General features: G+C 55.6%; 7 protein-coding genes across 7 annotated transcripts; 5 read left to right on the top strand and 2 right to left on the bottom strand.

Annotated features, from left to right (window-relative positions):
* Positions 1–2: 2 nt before the first annotated feature.
* Positions 3–1,715, bottom strand: G647_03803 (uncharacterized protein; the record flags this gene model as incomplete). The annotated part of the gene is made up of 2 exons (XM_008728148.1): positions 3–1,562; positions 1,611–1,715. The coding sequence occupies 2 exons, from the start codon at positions 1,713–1,715 to the stop codon at positions 3–5; spliced, it is 1,665 nt and encodes a 554-aa protein (XP_008726370.1).
* A 308-nt stretch (positions 1,716–2,023) lies between these two features.
* Positions 2,024–3,197, top strand: G647_03802 (uncharacterized protein; the record flags this gene model as incomplete). Its single annotated transcript, XM_008728147.1, has 6 exons — positions 2,024–2,119; positions 2,169–2,284; positions 2,338–2,783; positions 2,854–2,886; positions 2,937–3,073; positions 3,132–3,197. The coding sequence occupies 6 exons, from the start codon at positions 2,024–2,026 to the stop codon at positions 3,195–3,197; spliced, it is 894 nt and encodes a 297-aa protein (XP_008726369.1).
* A 940-nt stretch (positions 3,198–4,137) lies between these two features.
* Positions 4,138–5,805, top strand: G647_03801 (uncharacterized protein; the record flags this gene model as incomplete). Its single annotated transcript, XM_008728146.1, has 2 exons — positions 4,138–4,193; positions 4,242–5,805. 2 exons carry the CDS (start codon positions 4,138–4,140, stop codon positions 5,803–5,805), a joined length of 1,620 nt encoding a protein of 539 aa, XP_008726368.1.
* Positions 5,806–6,397: 592 nt separating this feature from the next.
* G647_03800 (succinate dehydrogenase, flavoprotein subunit) lies at positions 6,398–8,296 on the top strand (the record flags this gene model as incomplete). Its single annotated transcript, XM_008728145.1, has 1 exon — positions 6,398–8,296. One exon carries the CDS (start codon positions 6,398–6,400, stop codon positions 8,294–8,296), a length of 1,899 nt encoding a protein of 632 aa, XP_008726367.1.
* A 1,111-nt stretch (positions 8,297–9,407) lies between these two features.
* G647_03799 (uncharacterized protein) lies at positions 9,408–11,065 on the top strand (the record flags this gene model as incomplete). The annotated part of the gene is made up of 4 exons (XM_008728144.1): positions 9,408–9,554; positions 9,633–9,733; positions 9,805–10,037; positions 10,095–11,065. 4 exons carry the CDS (start codon positions 9,408–9,410, stop codon positions 11,063–11,065), a joined length of 1,452 nt encoding a protein of 483 aa, XP_008726366.1.
* Positions 11,066–11,626: 561 nt separating this feature from the next.
* On the bottom strand, positions 11,627–12,484 carry G647_03798 (uncharacterized protein; the record flags this gene model as incomplete). Its single annotated transcript, XM_008728143.1, has 1 exon — positions 11,627–12,484. The coding sequence occupies one exon, from the start codon at positions 12,482–12,484 to the stop codon at positions 11,627–11,629; it is 858 nt and encodes a 285-aa protein (XP_008726365.1).
* A 1,752-nt stretch (positions 12,485–14,236) lies between these two features.
* Positions 14,237–14,974, top strand: G647_03797 (uncharacterized protein; the record flags this gene model as incomplete). Its single annotated transcript, XM_008728142.1, has 1 exon — positions 14,237–14,974. The coding sequence occupies one exon, from the start codon at positions 14,237–14,239 to the stop codon at positions 14,972–14,974; it is 738 nt and encodes a 245-aa protein (XP_008726364.1).
* Positions 14,975–16,258: the final 1,284 nt, after the last annotated feature.

Below are 16,258 nucleotides of genomic sequence, written 5' to 3'. Positions count from 1 at the left end.
GCCTAGCTGTCTTCCGTATAATAGTCCTTCGTCCGATCGGACGCTGCAGACATGATCTCCCGAATCACGCTTTCATCGTATCTCGGAATGAGCTTGACTTTGAAATCCCGGGGAATCGCCACCAACGCCGACTTGAATTGGTTGTAATCAACATAGTCCGTATTGGGAGGCTCGTCATCACTCGCCACAATCTTATAACACACCAACAATCGGATGAGGGCAGTATACAATAGTCGGCTGGCGATGAATTGACCAGAGCAGGCCCTGGAGCCAGCACCGAAGGAGAAGTGCTGAATACCCTGACCGGGCTTCTCTTCCGGCCGGGTAGATGAAGGCCGCATCACATATTCGTCATTCAACCATCGCTCCGGATTGAAGACAGCGGCGTCAGGACCGAAGTGATCGACGTCGTGGTTCGCCGCTTGAGCGTTGATGAGGATCATGGTCTTGGCCGGGATTTTCGCGCCGTTCCACTCGATATCCGTCACAGTCTTGCGAGGCAAGGACATGGCGCTGACGGTGTAGTAACGAGCGGCTTCCTTGATGATGGCGTTGACGTACGGCACCTTCTCCTCTTGGAAGCTGTTTGCCCAAACCGACGCCGGATCCGGGTAATATCGCATGATATCTTCGAAAGCACGTTCCTGGAAGATCTGTCCTTGCTTGGTGGAAAGAGAGCCGATGCAGGATGTCAGAGTGCCGGGGATTGTCTCGAAACCACCAGACACCAACGACAGGCAGATAGATGAGACCTCAACGCCAGTCAACTTTGTCTCTTGATCCTTCAAGATGGCGGCGCTGATACAGGGCTTATCTGTGCCCTTTTGGATCATGTCACGGACCTTGTTGAGGAGAAAATTTAGGTATCGGTCACGACGATCTCGCAGCTCCTTCGAGCGCCGGATCTTCTCGTTATTGGGGAAATACCGCATGATGGGAACGTAATCCTGGTAGTTCTCCGACGCCGAACGGAGGAGCGAGATGGCCGAGCCAACGTGCAGGATCTCGCGGAGCATGTCGTCGTAAACGTTGTCCATCCGAATGCCATAGCAAAGAGTCAAGGTCGTGTTGAGCGCATATCGTTGGATGTACGGCCGGACGCTGATCTCCAGTTCGCCGTTCTTGCTGTCACGGAAGAGGTCTCGTACGATACAATACGATTCCAAGTCGAACATGTCGAAGTAGCCTCTCATGGCCGGTCTGCCGAGTGCTTGACCAGCAGCTTTTCGTTTATTCTTGCAAGACTCGTCCCAAGGACTCGAGCCTATTGTGAAGCCCTGCGTCGTCGAGATGACACCATGGAAGGTATACAGTGTCGGCCTGTCGATAACGGCCGTCTGGTTGCCGATAAGCATCTGCTTGGCATCCTCAAAGGAATTGACGACGACGGCTCGAGTGTTGCCCAGGCGAATCTGGAAGACCGATTGTCCATACTTGCGCCACCAACCTTCACACACTGTGGCATGGTCGGGGCCCAGCTGCTGAAGATGGCCGAGGATTGGTAGAGCGCCGGGGATTTCTGGCAGTCCTCTGATCTTCGGAATGTCGGTGGAAGTCGACCACTGTCGAGGTCAGACCACCTTTGGCGGACTGAAGATGTTGCCACTTACCTTGTAAAGGCCCAAGACAATCAGAAGGGCCGCAATAATCCACAAGGCAGAAGCATGATTGAGATTGCCATAGAAGCCAGCAACTGAGCTAGTAACAGCCGACATTGCGCTATTTCCAAGACCAAAGGCCTCACTTTCGATATCTCAAAATGGTTCTAGAATCGCTGGCGATAGCAACAACCCCCAGAATCGAGTTTATATCCTTCAGATACTCCTCTCGCAAGGAAACGTCAATCGAGCAAGGAGAAGCGAGCTGCGGACTTGTGCGAAAACACGGGGCCCCCGACGGAGAAGGACGGTTGAGGACCTTGCAAGCGGCCAGAGCCGCACTGGAGGCGACCGAGGTTGTGATGGTTTTGATATGCAGCTTTAGATCAAGCATGTTCCCAGCATGGTTTTCGTCATGCCCAAAAATGCAGTCTCTTTCTGTTTCCGATCTGTTTGGTGTGAAGGGCCGGGTTGCCCTCGTAACTGGGGGATGTTCTGGATTAGGGTTGATGATTGCCAAGGTGAGCCCGCGTTGTCGTCAATGTGGGCGCGAGCGTTGACGCGAATCAGGGCTTGGTCTCGAACGGAGCGAAAGTGTATGTGACTGCCTTGTCATCAGATGACATCGACGGCGTTGTCAAGGAGCTCAACGAGCTTGGAAAGCCGACAGGTGGGAGAGCCATTGGGTGAGAAAGAAACAGTCTGCGCATGTCGGTTCCCTAACAAGGACTGTGCACAGATTTGCTAGCGATCTGGGATCAAAAGATGGCATCGCTGCTGTCGCCCAAGAAGTACAAAAGCATGAGACTCACCTCGACATCCTCTGCTCGAACGCTGGCATCAGGAGAGACCCACCAAAGATGTGCGATGTCAAAACCGCATCGTTAGACGAATTACAGGGATCGCTGTGGTCCTCGCGACATTCTGACTGGGACGACACCTTCCGCGTCAACGTCACCGCCCACTATTTCTTGTCTGTGGCGCTCTTGAAGCTGTTAGTAGCTGCGAGTAACCTCGACCTTGGGGACGGCCGGACGGGCAGAGACGAAGGACGTGGTGTAATGATCATCACCAGCAGTTGCGCCAGTATGCACAATTGCACCAACATCGATTTGACATCCTATGCCGCAAGCAAAGCGGCAATTGATCACCTGGTTGCGCTATTGGCGAGCAAATTCGCAAGATGTGAGTGGGCCTCTTTCTGCGTTCCTGAATTCATGTACGTAGAGTCATGTTGACACTCCTTGCTCTCCAGGGTATGTGCGAGTCAACGCGATCAACCCAGGATGTAGGTAATGGCTCCGGAGGGTCTCCGTACCGGACTGATGCAGGCCATAGTCGTCCCAAGCAAGATGAACCCCGTCGAGGAGGGAGCCAACCAATTTGCCGAGCTTTTTAAGGCGATGCCGGCCGCAAGAATAGGACGCGCAGAAGACATCGTTGGGGCTGTGCTATATTTGAGCAGCCAGGCAGGAGTAAGTCGACACGCCTTCCTCCGCACAAACAAAGGGGTTGGGCTAAGACGCGTTGCAGGCTTATGTCGATGGAAGATGCCTTTGCGTGGATGGTGGCCGTGTACTCCTGGCGAACGGACAGTGACGGCGGCCTCGACGTCAATGACACTCGAGGGAAGGAGAGTAATCTGAGGGGATAGAGACCGGTGACTCTAATTAATGGCTTTTGATATAGCCTCTCGACCTCGACTGGGAATAGCTCCATCTGGCTCGGCTCTGTAAACCTGAAATAGGAAGGAAGGATGGTGGGAGTTGATTGGTCTAAAGCCGCTTCACGTGCGGCCGAGAAACGCGCTCGCTGCCCCTCACCGTCTACGTCATGCCAAGGCGCTCGATCAAGCTGTGAAACCCCGTGATCCCACAAGCAGAGGACAAACTCCGCAGTCTCAGATTTCCCGCGCGTACTCGTACCACGCACGGTATTAATCCTTCAGCTTTCCCCATCAGCTTCAGTTGCGTTACTCGTTTTCACCCGAACACGACGAAGCTCCCCGCCTCACGCCGGTGATCGTTGCGGGTGGCGGCAGATCTCCAATGCTTGTCGCGTTGCCACGGTAGCAGAGGATGCCCGCGCAATATGGCTATCTTCCGGCTGCCTCATTGGCCTAGCTTCTTTCGTCCTCCTTGTTTGGCCCTCGGTGAGATACGACATCTCCCTCACTCTACTTGTACCCCGTACGGCATGGCCCGGCTACGAGGACAATGGCCGACCCTTGCGCTAGCCCGAAGATCATTTGTTCGCCTTCCCTTTGTGTGCAAGACTACTATTCCCATGCCATTTCAACGTTGCATCGACATCCTTCGTGACCAACAAGCTTGTCAAGCTTCATGATAACGATACCTAGGTATAGTGGCCAAGGTATCATTGCTATGACATGCGGGGTTGGCAAGTTTGTGAGCTTGTCACAGCTTGTGGCGACCAGTTGCTCGCGTGCACGAGAGATATCTGTACCGGCTGAATCCCATATGGTGGGTGCCTTTCTTGTCTTCCCTCTTTCCACTCTCTTCGACCCGGTGAGTGCATCATGAAGGGCTTCCTTACATTTCTGGCCGCTGCCAGCTGTGTGGTGGTCCAAGCCACGTAGGTGACCGCGCGACCTTCACGGACTCGGAAACTGACCTCGATCAGAAACTTGGCACCTGCTCCTCTTAGACTGCTCGCACGGCAGGCCGAAGATGTTGACCCAACAGAGCTCTACCCAGCCCATTACCTTGACGTCCCTGTGGATCATTTTCATAATGCGTCACGGTACGAGCCTCACTCGAACAAGACTTTCAAGCTCCGTTACTATTTCGATGCGACATACTACAAGCCTGGAGGTCCTGTCATAGTCCTGCAGAGTGGCGAGACCGACGCCAGCACGCGCTTGCCGTATCTTCAGAAAGGAATTGTCTACCAGCTCGCATCGGCACTGAACGGCATTGGAGTCATCCTTGAACACAGATACTATGGGAAAAGCTTCCCTACACCGGATCTGTCGACCAAGAATCTACGCTTCTTGTCAACGGACCAAGCTGTGGCCGATCAAGCCTACTTTGCCTCGAACGTTGTCTTCCCAGGGCTGGAAGATCAGAACTTGACCGCGCCTGGTACTGCGTACCTGGCCTACGGTGGCTCTTACTCTGGGGGAATTGTATCGTTCTTGCGGAAGCTGTATCCAGACATCTATTGGGGCGCAATCTCTTCGTCGGGGGTCACCGAGGCACTATACGACTATTGGCAATACTACGAGCCAGTCCGCCAATATGGTCCCCCCAAGTGCATTGCCAACCAGGTAAAGCTGATCAATATTCTGGACAACATCCTTGAGAAGAACAATGCAACGACTGTGGCTCAGCTGAAGCGGGGATTCGGCATGCAGGGTCTGACTCACAGTGATGATCTTGCGAATCTCGCATCAGGTGGCATCGGCTGGTGGCAGTCGAGGAATTGGGACCCGGAAGTTAACAGTCCGCAATTCAGCTACTACTGCGGCAACATCACGTCGAACTCTCTGCTGTGGCCGAAGTACGCGTCGATGAAGGCCAATGCCACCGCTCTCATCAACGCTGGTGGTTGGGGCAATGAAAGTGCCCAGTTGCTCAATCCTTTCCTCAACTGGCTTGCATGGACCAATGACAGCTACGTGGGCTCGTGCGACGCCACATTAGACGAGTGCTATAACAACCATAATGCCTCAGCACCGATGTACACGCTCAAGAACACGACGAACTATAACTCGCTATCCTGGGCGTACCAGTACTGTACCGAATGGGGATACATTCAAGACGGAGCTAGTGTGCCAAAGGACCGACTTCCGTTGATTTCTCGTCTCTTGACGGTCAAATACCTTACCAACGTTTGCCGGCTTGCATTCAACATCACCTCGCCACCCAACGTGAACGCCATCAACAAGTACGGCGGCTTCAACATCTCCTATCCTCGCTTAGCGACCGTTGGTGGTGAAGCCGACCCTTGGCGTCCGGTTACCACGTTGGCCACGCTGCCAGAACCGGACGTGCTTAACAAGACCAGCACGGCAAGCGAGCCTGTCATTCTCATTCCGGGAGCTGTGCATCATTGGGATGAAAACGGGTTGTTCCCGAATGAGACGACAGCGGATTTGCCGCCAGCGCCCGTAGTCAGCGCTCAGAGGGCGATTGTGCAGGCCGCGCAGGGATGGATGGCCGAGTGGAATGCGACCATGTCGTGACCAGTACTGCCCTGTGAATCGGAGACTGGATGGAAACTGAAAGTCGTTGCGTACGGCTTTGTGTAGCTTAGAAAAGCAGAGCTGCTCGATTCATGAGCGAACTTCTCCGTCTAGAATACGGCGTACGCTATCGTGCATCCGCCATCTCGGCAAGCTGCGACTCTTATGCATGTAAGCTGATCAATAGCGACCCTCTCAGTGGCTGGCGACAAGCCTCGGGGGAACGAGGAGCAGGATTTCGAGACGCCAGCGATCTCGGAGCCCCCAATCAGCTGGGCCTGCGGTCTCTTGTCCCCGCCAATTCTCCAACTCCGAGATTCTGTCCAAGACCGTCTCGGAGATCTCTTGCTCGATGATCCGTGATCAAGCGGCCTTGCTCCTCTGCCCCCTGCTGTACTCGTACTGTGTACGCCGCTGCAGACGAATAATTCTCTTGTTTAAAGTATTGCCCTCCACGCCTCTCGAACGCCGCAAAGTCTACAGGCAGATGCACATGCAGATGCAGTTGTTTCCTCGGGCAGCCCCCCGGCTGGCGGGCTCATTATGTAGGCACACAGCTCGCAACCTTTCACGGCAGCACCCTCCACAATGGATGCCCCGACCGCAGATATGCAAGCTGTGGAGCCGCCAGCACCACCAGCAGCGGCGAAGGGCCTCGACATCGACAATCAAGGCCGTCAATGCCAAGTTCGAAGTCGTCGACCACGTGTACGACGCGGTGGTGGTGGGAGCTGGCGGCGCAGGCCTCCGCGCAGCGGTCGGGCTCGTGGAGGCCGGGCTCGACACGGCGGTGGTGACGAAACTGTTTCCGACGCGGTCACACACGGTGGCTGCGCAGGGGGGGATCAATGCCGCGTTGGGCAACATGCACGACGACGACTGGCGCTGGCACATGTACGACACGGTCAAGGGCTCCGACTGGCTCGGCGACCAGGACGCCATCCATTACATGTGCCGCGAGGCGGCTCGCGCGGTGCGTGAGCTCGAGGAGTACGGCATGCCGTTCAGCCGCACCGAGGCCGGCACCATCTACCAGCGGCCGCTGGGCGGGCAGAGCCTTAAGTTCGGCACGGGAGGACAGGCTCATCGTACGGCTTGTGTGGCCGACCGGACAGGCCACGCGATGCTGCACGCGCTGTACGGCCAGGCGTTGAAACACGACTGCTTGTTCCACATTGAGTGGTTCGCGCTGGATCTTATGATGGAGGGTGGTGCTTGTATCGGGCTAACGGCGCTGGACATGGAGACTGGGACGTTGCATCGCGTTTTTGCGCGGAATACCATCCTCGCGACGGGAGGTTATGGACGGTGTTATTTCAGCGCTACGTCGGCACATACGTCGACGGGGGATGGGCTGGCCATGGTGGCGAGGGCGGGCTTGCCTCTTCAGGACATGGAGTTTGTGCAGTTCCACCCCAGCGGGATATACGGAGCTGGGGTCCTGATCTCTGAAGGCGCCAGGGGGGAAGGAGGCTATCTACTCAACGGGGAGGGTGAGCGGTTCATGGAGAGGTACGCGCCGACAGCGAAGGACTTGGCGAGCCGTGATGTCGTCAGTCGGAGCATGAATATGGAGATCAGAGAAGGGCGCGGATGTGGGCCCCAAAAGGACCATATCTTCCTCCAGTTGTCCCATTTGCCCAAGGAGATTCTCATGGAGAGATTGCCCGGCATTGCAGAGACGGCTAGTATATTCTCGGGCGTCGATATCACGAAGCAGCCGATCCCCGTCCTGCCGACGGTGCACTATTGCATGGGTGGCATACCTACTAACTGGAAGGGCCAGGTCCTTGATGTTGATCCGAGCAGTGGCAAGGAGACCGTTGTCAGCGGATTGTATGCGGCGGGCGAGGCGGCCTGTGTGTCCGTGCACGGCGCGAATCGTTTGGGAGCAAATAGCCTGCTGGACATCGTGGTGTTCGGAAGAGCCGCTGCAGGACATATTGCTGAGAACAACGAGAAAGGCATGCCATTCCTCAGGAACGGCGGGCGCGTCTCGTCGGAAACTGGTGTCGAAGGCTTTGTCGACCTCGAACATTACCGCCACGCAGACGGGACGAAGTTAACGTCCGAGCTGAGAGCCGACATGCAGAAGGCAATGCAGACCGATGTGGCGGTGTTCAGGAACCAGGACAGCCTCACCACCGGTCTCAACAGTCTAAGCCAGGTGGAGCAGACATTCCGTTCTGACCTCTGCGTCAAGGACAAGAGCCTCATCTGGAACTCGGACCTCGTGGAAACGCTCGAGTTGAGGAACCTGTTGACCTGTGCTGCGCAGACGGCGAAAAGCGGTCTGGAGAGAAAAGAATCGCGTGGCTCTCATGCCCGAGAGGATTTCACGGAGAGAGACGACCAGAGATTCATGCGACACAGCTTGAGCTGGCAGAAGGACACTGGAGACGAAATCACCATTGGATACCGGGATGTGGTTTTCGAAACTCTTGATCAGAACGAGTGTGAGACAGTGCCCCCGAAGAAGAGGTCATATTAGACGATGGGGTGATCATTCAGATACGCATTTCAAAGCGCGGTGCTGGTGGGATCTAGAGTGCTTGCTAAAATGGGACCGGGTTGCATAAGAATCAGAGACTCACCGACCCTAGTCGGGAGTAGAGCGATACCTAGCATATTGTGCTCAGTCTGGCGACACTGGCTATGTAGTACCAAGCAGGAAGACCAGAGTGCCGCAGGAGTGCTTTGTCCTGCTGATCGAGCATATAGCTCAAGCTGAGGTGTTGCTGGTGTTACTGCTATGACTGCGTTTGTATGGAGTACACGACATGACGGTGAGGAGATTTGACCGGGGCCGGATTATTCTTTCGCCGTGGTTCCGAGTTCGTGGCCACGTGCATCATTGTCTTGGCAAGCGCTGACGTATCACGTGACACCGACTGCCGAGTTTGCAAGTGTAACTCGTATTCAATCCGTTGAAAGCTTCTCACTCATCTCCTCTTATCTCACCTCAAACCTTGATTCCTAGCTGCCGGCGGGAAACCGGCAAACGGTATGACCGCTCAGCGATCGATTAGCACGTTGCAGCTCCACGGAAGATTCCAACGACTGGCTGAACTCTCACCTCGCCTACGTTGCACTCGCCCTCCGGGCTCACTAACCAAGGGCCCCAGGATCTGGCGCCTTTTATTGGTACTGTCACGGTCTATCTTGGGCGAAGATCTACCCGAAGAAAATTTTGTGTGGTCCAGACAGTTTCTTTTCTTCCATGGCCTCCACCCTTTAACCCAAAGCATTCATCGATCCGGCCATGTCCGCGGATCAAGGTACTGTGAGCGCCGTAGTGCTCGAATCGGATAATGCGACCGTGTCGGCGGGGTAAATGTTCAGGAACCTCTGATCGTGCGATGCTCGTGCGAGGTCTACTGGGCAGATGATAAGAGCCTCTGCTCGCCTCGCTGACCTTATTACGGTAGGAGCGCCCGACTTCCTGACTCCTTTTCACTTCTCAGCCTTGAGGTCCATTGTCGACTTTGCCGCCGTGATTGTCTGATCCTGAGTCTCGCTGAACGAGAGGTAGGGCTGAACCCTCCACAGGCTCCATCTCGTCCCATGCTGACCGTATCGCTCTCAATCGCAGGTCCCTCACCATGCGTAGCTCCATCCTCCTTGCCTCCTTGGCGTCGTCGACTGTCTCAGCAGAGACGGTTTTGGGTGTATACATCTTTTCAAGACATGGAGACAGAACCGCAAAGAGTACGCCACCGACCGAACTGACCGACCTGGGATATCAAGAGGTGAGTGCATTGATTTATAAATCTCGTCGTGGGCAGAGCAAGGGTACAGTTGTCTCTAACACTACTCTGGCTCCCTAGATATTTACCTCGGGCTCGTACTATCGGAGCCGCTATGTTGCCAGCGATGCTAGCCGCCGGATCCACGGTATCGCGCCTGATATCGCCAAGCTGTCACAGATGTATGAATGCTCCAAGACAAAGCCATTGCACCTTTATCCACGCACTAACATGGAGACTTTCCCGTCCAAAGAACGGCTTCGGCACCGGTCGATAACGTCCTGCAAGCATCTGGCATCGGCTTTCTCCAGGGTCTGTACCCGCCGGTCGGCGAGACGTTGGGTAGCCAGACTCTTCGTAACAGCACCGTCATCCAGGCGCCCATGAACGGATATCAGCTCGTTCCTCTCCAGGTTGTTCAGAACGGCGCCAACAGCGAGGACGCCGCCTGGCTGCAAGGCGCGACCAACTGTGCCAATGCTCAAAGTAAGTGCTCATTGCTACCCACCCTTTTCGACGGCTGATAGCTAACTTGGGCCACAGTCAGCTCCAACGACTATTTCCGAAGCAGCGAGTATAACGATACTTTGGCTCGCACCCAGGAATTCTACGCGGACATGCATCCTTACGTTGAACGCACATTCGCCGAGGACCAGACCAGCTTCAAGAACGCATACACAATCTTTGACCTGCTCAACGTTGCCAGCATCCACAACGCCAGCGTGGCACTACCCGACGATGCGGACCTCTTCCAACTCCGCACTCTTGCCGACCAGCACGAGTTCGGTCTGGCATACAACGAGTCTGAGCCCATCCGCGCAGTGACTGGCTCCATCATTGCGGCCGAGGTGACGGAGGCTCTCAACAGCACCATCACGGGCAAGGGCAAGAACGTGCTGAACATCCAGTTCGGCGCCTACGCCGGCATGCTGTCGTACTTTGGTCTTGCCAACCTGACGGCCGCCAGCACGGACTTCTACGGTGTCCCCGACTACGCGTCCAGCCTTGTCTGGGAACTTGTGACCAACGCCACGGTCTCCAACACGTCGTATCCCACCGAAGACGACATCAGCGTGCGCTTCTTCTTCCACAACGGCACGACGTCCAACATCAGCGAGCCCGTCGAGTTCCCGCTCTTCGGCTCCGGACGCTCCCCCCTGCCATGGTCGGAGTTTGTTGCCTCGACGGCGAAATTCAGCATCGGCACACAGGCCGAGTGGTGCACCGCCTGCGGCAACTCGACCGGGGTGTGCAGCCCCAGCGCGCTGGGTGAAGGAGACTCCGGAGCCCTCGGCACGAGCTCGTCGGATAACAGCAGCGGGCATGGAGGCGGGATCAGCAAGGCTGTCGCCGGTGTGATTGGCGCCATGGTGACGCTCGGCGTCATCCTTGGCCTGGAGATCTTGTTCTTCATCGTTGGCGGCTTCCGACTCGTGAGCAAGAAGCGACTTGCCAGGACGGCGAGCAACGGATCGAGCGCCATGACCGGCACAGGGGTCGAGACCAAGGCCTGATCGTAATGGAGAGAGAGGATAATCATCTCCGCTAGCCGGGGTCCGCGCCCGAGGTCCTTTCCTGTACCTGTACGAGTACTCCCGTACGTTACGCTACGAGGGGCGGGCCCCCCCACCGGTGTTTACATCCGGGGTTCTCTTCTTCCAGTATAGTAGCTACACAGGGACAAGTACTGTACAAATGTAACTCGTGCCTGCCTACACCCATACGGTCTTGAGACTCATGCCATGCATGGGCATGTGGCATGTACATATCCGGTCTGTTGTCTCGGCAGGGAGAGTACAGTAGCAAATCACGTGGTATTTATTCCTTTCCTCTCACACCGACGCACTGGAGAAAACTTCCCCACCAGTGCAGCAAGTACGGTAGCGTGACAAGTTGCATTGATGCCATGGTTTCTTCCCTTCCCAATCTAGTTACTCGTGTTGGTGATAGCTGCCCGGTCAGACCACTGCTCATGCTGCTGTGCTCGACCAGCTGCAAAGCACCGAGCTACAGGACATTGTTTCTAAACCCCGTCCGGGCTGGAAACTACGCCTCCTTCGTAGCTCGTAAGTTTCTCAACACAATAGTCCCTCGACGGTAAAATGGGTCTTGGGCAGACTTCTCGCAGCGACGCCATTGCGATTGAGTTCCCGGGGTAGTTGCTGCTTTTCAGATTGTGAATGGCAATGGGGGTGGAATTGTGACTGTGGCCCGGACTGGGATAACGACGGCCGATGCGTTCTTGCCACAATGGGATCCATATCCAGATCCCTATCCCTATCCACGTCCAAATCCATATCCATGTCTCGCTTGATCCAGCCGACCAACGCGGCCGTTTCTTCCACATCCATACACACCAGCCCAGAGGATTTGGTGTCGTTGAGCAGCTCCACGGCCGCGGTGAGCGCCGCGACGTCAGCGACGCAACGACATGATTCTTGGTGGCGAGGCTGGGGTTCCGTCTCCGTCGAGGGAGAGCGTAGCCTCCGTAATGCGTAACTGGCGTTTCCCAGGGACGAGCTGCGCAGCGCGAAGACGAACTTCTGATACTGTCCCAGCCGGTCCGTCAGGGCTTGGACTTCCTCGTTGGAGCCACGGTTCTGGCGCCGGTCGTTGCCTTGGTCGTATTTGCAGGCGAGGGCCTTCTTCATGCATCGCATGCAGGGGTGTTTGCCGTCGCACTTGGCCCGGGCGAGCTTGCACCCGTCGCACGCGATCGTGACGTTGGTGCGTGGTCGTTTTGCATGTCGCGACGGTGTGGCGCCCGTGCCCGTGCCTGCGTCCAAGGTTGAAGGACCCGCTAACTTTCCAGGACGGGGAAGAATCGAACGCGGGGCATTGGCGCTGTCGGGGCTGGGATACTCGGCGGCGGGGTTGTTGTTGTTGTTGTCTGGGAGGAGTTTGTAGGCTGAGAGAGGTAGAGACGAAGTCATGTCGCTGGAGGTTGACGGGCCGTACGTGGGTACTGTAGGTATATTGTGTGTTTCTTCGTCGGCTGTCGGGACGAATCCGGATTGCCCACCTCGAAAAGTAGTGTGTTCTCCAGGATATACTGGGGTGCATGAGTACTGGTGAAACAGTCGCCGATGAAGTCCCTCCGACCGGCTTATATACCATTCCCTCTCTTTCCGAGCCAGACGTGCGGCATCCTGCAGCGGCCGCATTGGCAATCAGTTAGGTGGCTGCGACATGGCAAAGACGAAAGCCCATCCATCGCGCCTTTTTCCGTGCTGAGGTGCTGAGGGACCCTGTGTGGACAGAGGAAACCTGGAAATAGATTCCGTGGGCTGTTTGTGCTGTTGTTGAACCCACGCCACGGCGAAGACGAAGCTGACTGATTGGTGTGCCGGCTGCGAGAAAGTATCGTGGTGCCTGGGGTTTGGATAAGAATTCCGCATGGGATCGGCGATGAGGACCGATGCAGACCAAGACGCTGCAGACCAGTGTGATCAGTCACTTCGGTGGTGGCAGTGTAGCGTGCATGCCGTATGCAGCCTCGCATGGTAACGCGTACCTGGTAAATCTCAAAGTCAACTAACTGTCGTGGGCGACGTCTGGAAGATTGTCCCGGGCGGAAGATGCAAGCGCTGGGTAGGAGCAGAGCAGAAGCCGCAGTTGAGGGGAAAGTGAGGTCCTGCGTATATGGTGCTGAGATGCAGCTTACGCCCTGCTACGCATCCTAGCGCGGTGCCTGCTTTCCACCGACGACGAGTACTGTGTACGTACTGGTAGACACCTCCGCTTGGTAGTGCTAAGAGATCCGGGCAAGTGAAGTCGAGCGTGGCGACTGGTCGGGCGATCAATGCCAATGTCCACCCAGGAAATGACTTCCTTCCTCCTCCTTCCCACTCGAAGCTCAGCATTGTCCCGGCCCCAGTAGAGGAGTCCTATCTCAGCCATCAGGTGGGATATCATGGCATTGCAGTCGGAGGAAGCAACCACAATGCATTTCGCACGCGCACACCTGACATTCTTTCACCCTTCCTTCATTGAGAACCGTCGCCAACCTCACAGGTGATCTGGTCACGTAGTCTAGTCTAGTACGACGCGCTGCTGAGGACGAATGGCTTTGTTCCTTGGACCGTCATGTCCGAACAAAGGCTCACCTTGACTACATATTCAGTCACAGACACCTACCTCCTTACGCCAAAGACCCGGCGCCGTCGTGCCAGCATACCGCGCAATTGAAGGAATTCGTTGAACCAAAGCACCTACTGTGCATCTTCACCATGGCTCTGTCCGTGATGACCTACCCAGACCATGCTGGTGACAGGTTGGTGAAGGAGCACATTCAGCGACGCGACGAGGCAGTTTCGTTGTAGAGCAGCGTAGCGATCTCTTTGCCTTAACCGCACACAACGCCAGACTGGCTTCACTCTCAATGCATTCCCTCCATGCTCTATATCAATCCCAGGAACAACCTCCGAGTCTCTACAGACCATGCTCCCAACAATCCCCTGGTGGAAGCCCTCTTGCTGCCTGGCAGGACGACCACGAACACTTCTTGATTGTGCTCCTGTAGTCGCAGGCGAATGAACAAGCCGTCTTCCCAAATCCAGGACCCTGACCTCCACACTGGTAAGATTGGACGCCTTCCTACAAGACTCTGTGTGTGTGTGTGTGTGTGTGTGTGTGCGCGCGCGCGTGTCTGACTAAGTCCCCAAGAATCCACGACCCATTTTGAAATGGAACCTGAAGATCGGATCACCACACGATCAGCGCGAGGCCAGCATCATCTCAACGGGTCCAACAGCCCTCAGGCCCCATGCCCGGGCAAGGTCCATATATACAAAGCTGAGGGATCCTTGGTCAGCAATGCCAGACACAATAAGAGAGCCATCACGGTACAGGAAGAGGAGAACGGAGACGGAGACAACGCCGCCAGCGCCATGAGCAAGACAACTACGCAACTCGAGCATCCGCAGATGCGGTTATCGGCAACGGCGCTGGGAGCAGAGTCCCCCGTTGCCATTGCCGCCACCTCCGCCGCCGCCGCCACTGTCGGTCTCGAACGCAGCCACCCCAGCGATGAGAAGACCAACGTCGTGGCCAACCCCCGCCGTCCAAGCGACATCAGCCTCGCCATCATGATCAATGTGACCAGAGGGAAGAGCCCCCTCTCCACCACCGTCACCATCACCACCACCACACCAGCCAGCAAATGCCGTGTGTGGAGTGAGTTGCGCGCCGCGGTGGTGGCAGCCAGCTCCGAGGCCACGGGCGTCAACAACTACGCCAACCTCGCCAACCTGACAGTCAAGCTTGAAGAAGACGGTCACGCGGCGTGCATGACCATTACGCCAACCAAGATTGATGCTCAGACTGCGTTTCGGAGCAGGACCTACGAGGCATGGTACCATAGAATCATGAGGGGAAAGCAGTCGATCTATGTCGTGGATGTCAAGATGGACGTCTCAAGCTGAGTCCAAGCCAGAAAGGGAGGGACTGTGAATGGGTGATCTGCAGCTCCAGTAGAAGTGGAGGTAGCGGAAGCAGTAATCAATCAATCGGTCTCCAAGTCGAGTGCCTCATATCTCAGGTTCCCGGATCTCGCGTCCCATGCCCCAAATCTATTGTTCGTCGATACTACATTGCCTGCTCGGCGCATCGTCTTCACTGACTTAGCATGCTCGCTCACTTAGCTCGCTACACCTGGACATGGTCTGATGTGCCCGAACGTGCTCGGCTCTGATACGCTCGGCTCTGATGTTTTCTGCCCTGATATACTTTTGTTCCAGCGATGCTCTGCTTCGAGCCCAGACGGGGTAGTACGGTAAGCTTAGACTAGCCTGGCCTACAATAGCTTACTATTTCTGTTCGTGCCTCCATAGGTAAATACTGTTCTGACCGGCATCATCAACTAAGTACCGGTACCCATCCTTGCCCTCGTCGTCGTCTTCCTCGTACTGAACCTGTGAAAAGGCAAGCAAGAAGCCACCACCTGAAGGAGGGAGCAGTGAGAAGCAAATTCACTATAGCGAGCACTATGCATTGTACATCCGAAGAGCACTCACTAGTAGCCTCACTGGCTGATTACGAGTACCAGGTAGCATATTTGGCCTACACGATGCCCTGTACTGTGTATTGGCCAATTCAGGGAGTGGGTGTGTGGGTGTGGAAGGGTGAGTGGAGTTTCGCTTCCAACCCGGACTCAATCCACCTCATTCATTCCGGAATCCCGATGGTACTCGTATGCTGAAGCACTTCCTCGGTGCCATCCAAATCGATTGTACGTGAAGCATACACAAGATAGGGTTGATAGAATGCAGAACGCTACGTGGCATGACAAAACGAGGGCATATGTATCGAACTGTGGCGAGGCAGCGAGGCAGCAAGGCAGCGAGCGAGTCTAGCGCATAACAGGGCACTTCCCGGGCGGTATGATGTAAGTTAGTATACGACAGACACACATTTCGCGTATCCCGGAGTCTATACAGTATGTACTGTATACAATGGCTTGAAGGAAGTCAAGGGAAGACGAGCGTCTAGGCAGATAGTCAGCCAGCCGGCAGCCCATACACACACACAAACACACGCTCATTTATATATACGCATCTCCTCCAGCACTCGGTCTCAGCCTCAGTCTCGGCGTCGTGGAAGCCGCAGCTCTGGCATTTGATCGAGACAACATCCGGGATACATACCCAGATCCTGTCCCCACAAATGGGTATTAGTACACAGTGGTGGCTAAGTATTACAGTACCTAG

Source organism: Cladophialophora carrionii, assembly GCF_000365165.1.
Source record: "Cladophialophora carrionii CBS 160.54 unplaced genomic scaffold supercont1.3, whole genome shotgun sequence".
In the NCBI taxonomy this organism is placed as follows: Eukaryota; Fungi; Ascomycota; class Eurotiomycetes; order Chaetothyriales; family Herpotrichiellaceae; genus Cladophialophora; species Cladophialophora carrionii.
Note: the sequence above shows the minus strand (reverse complement) of the source record. Positions and strands in the feature narration are given on the sequence as shown.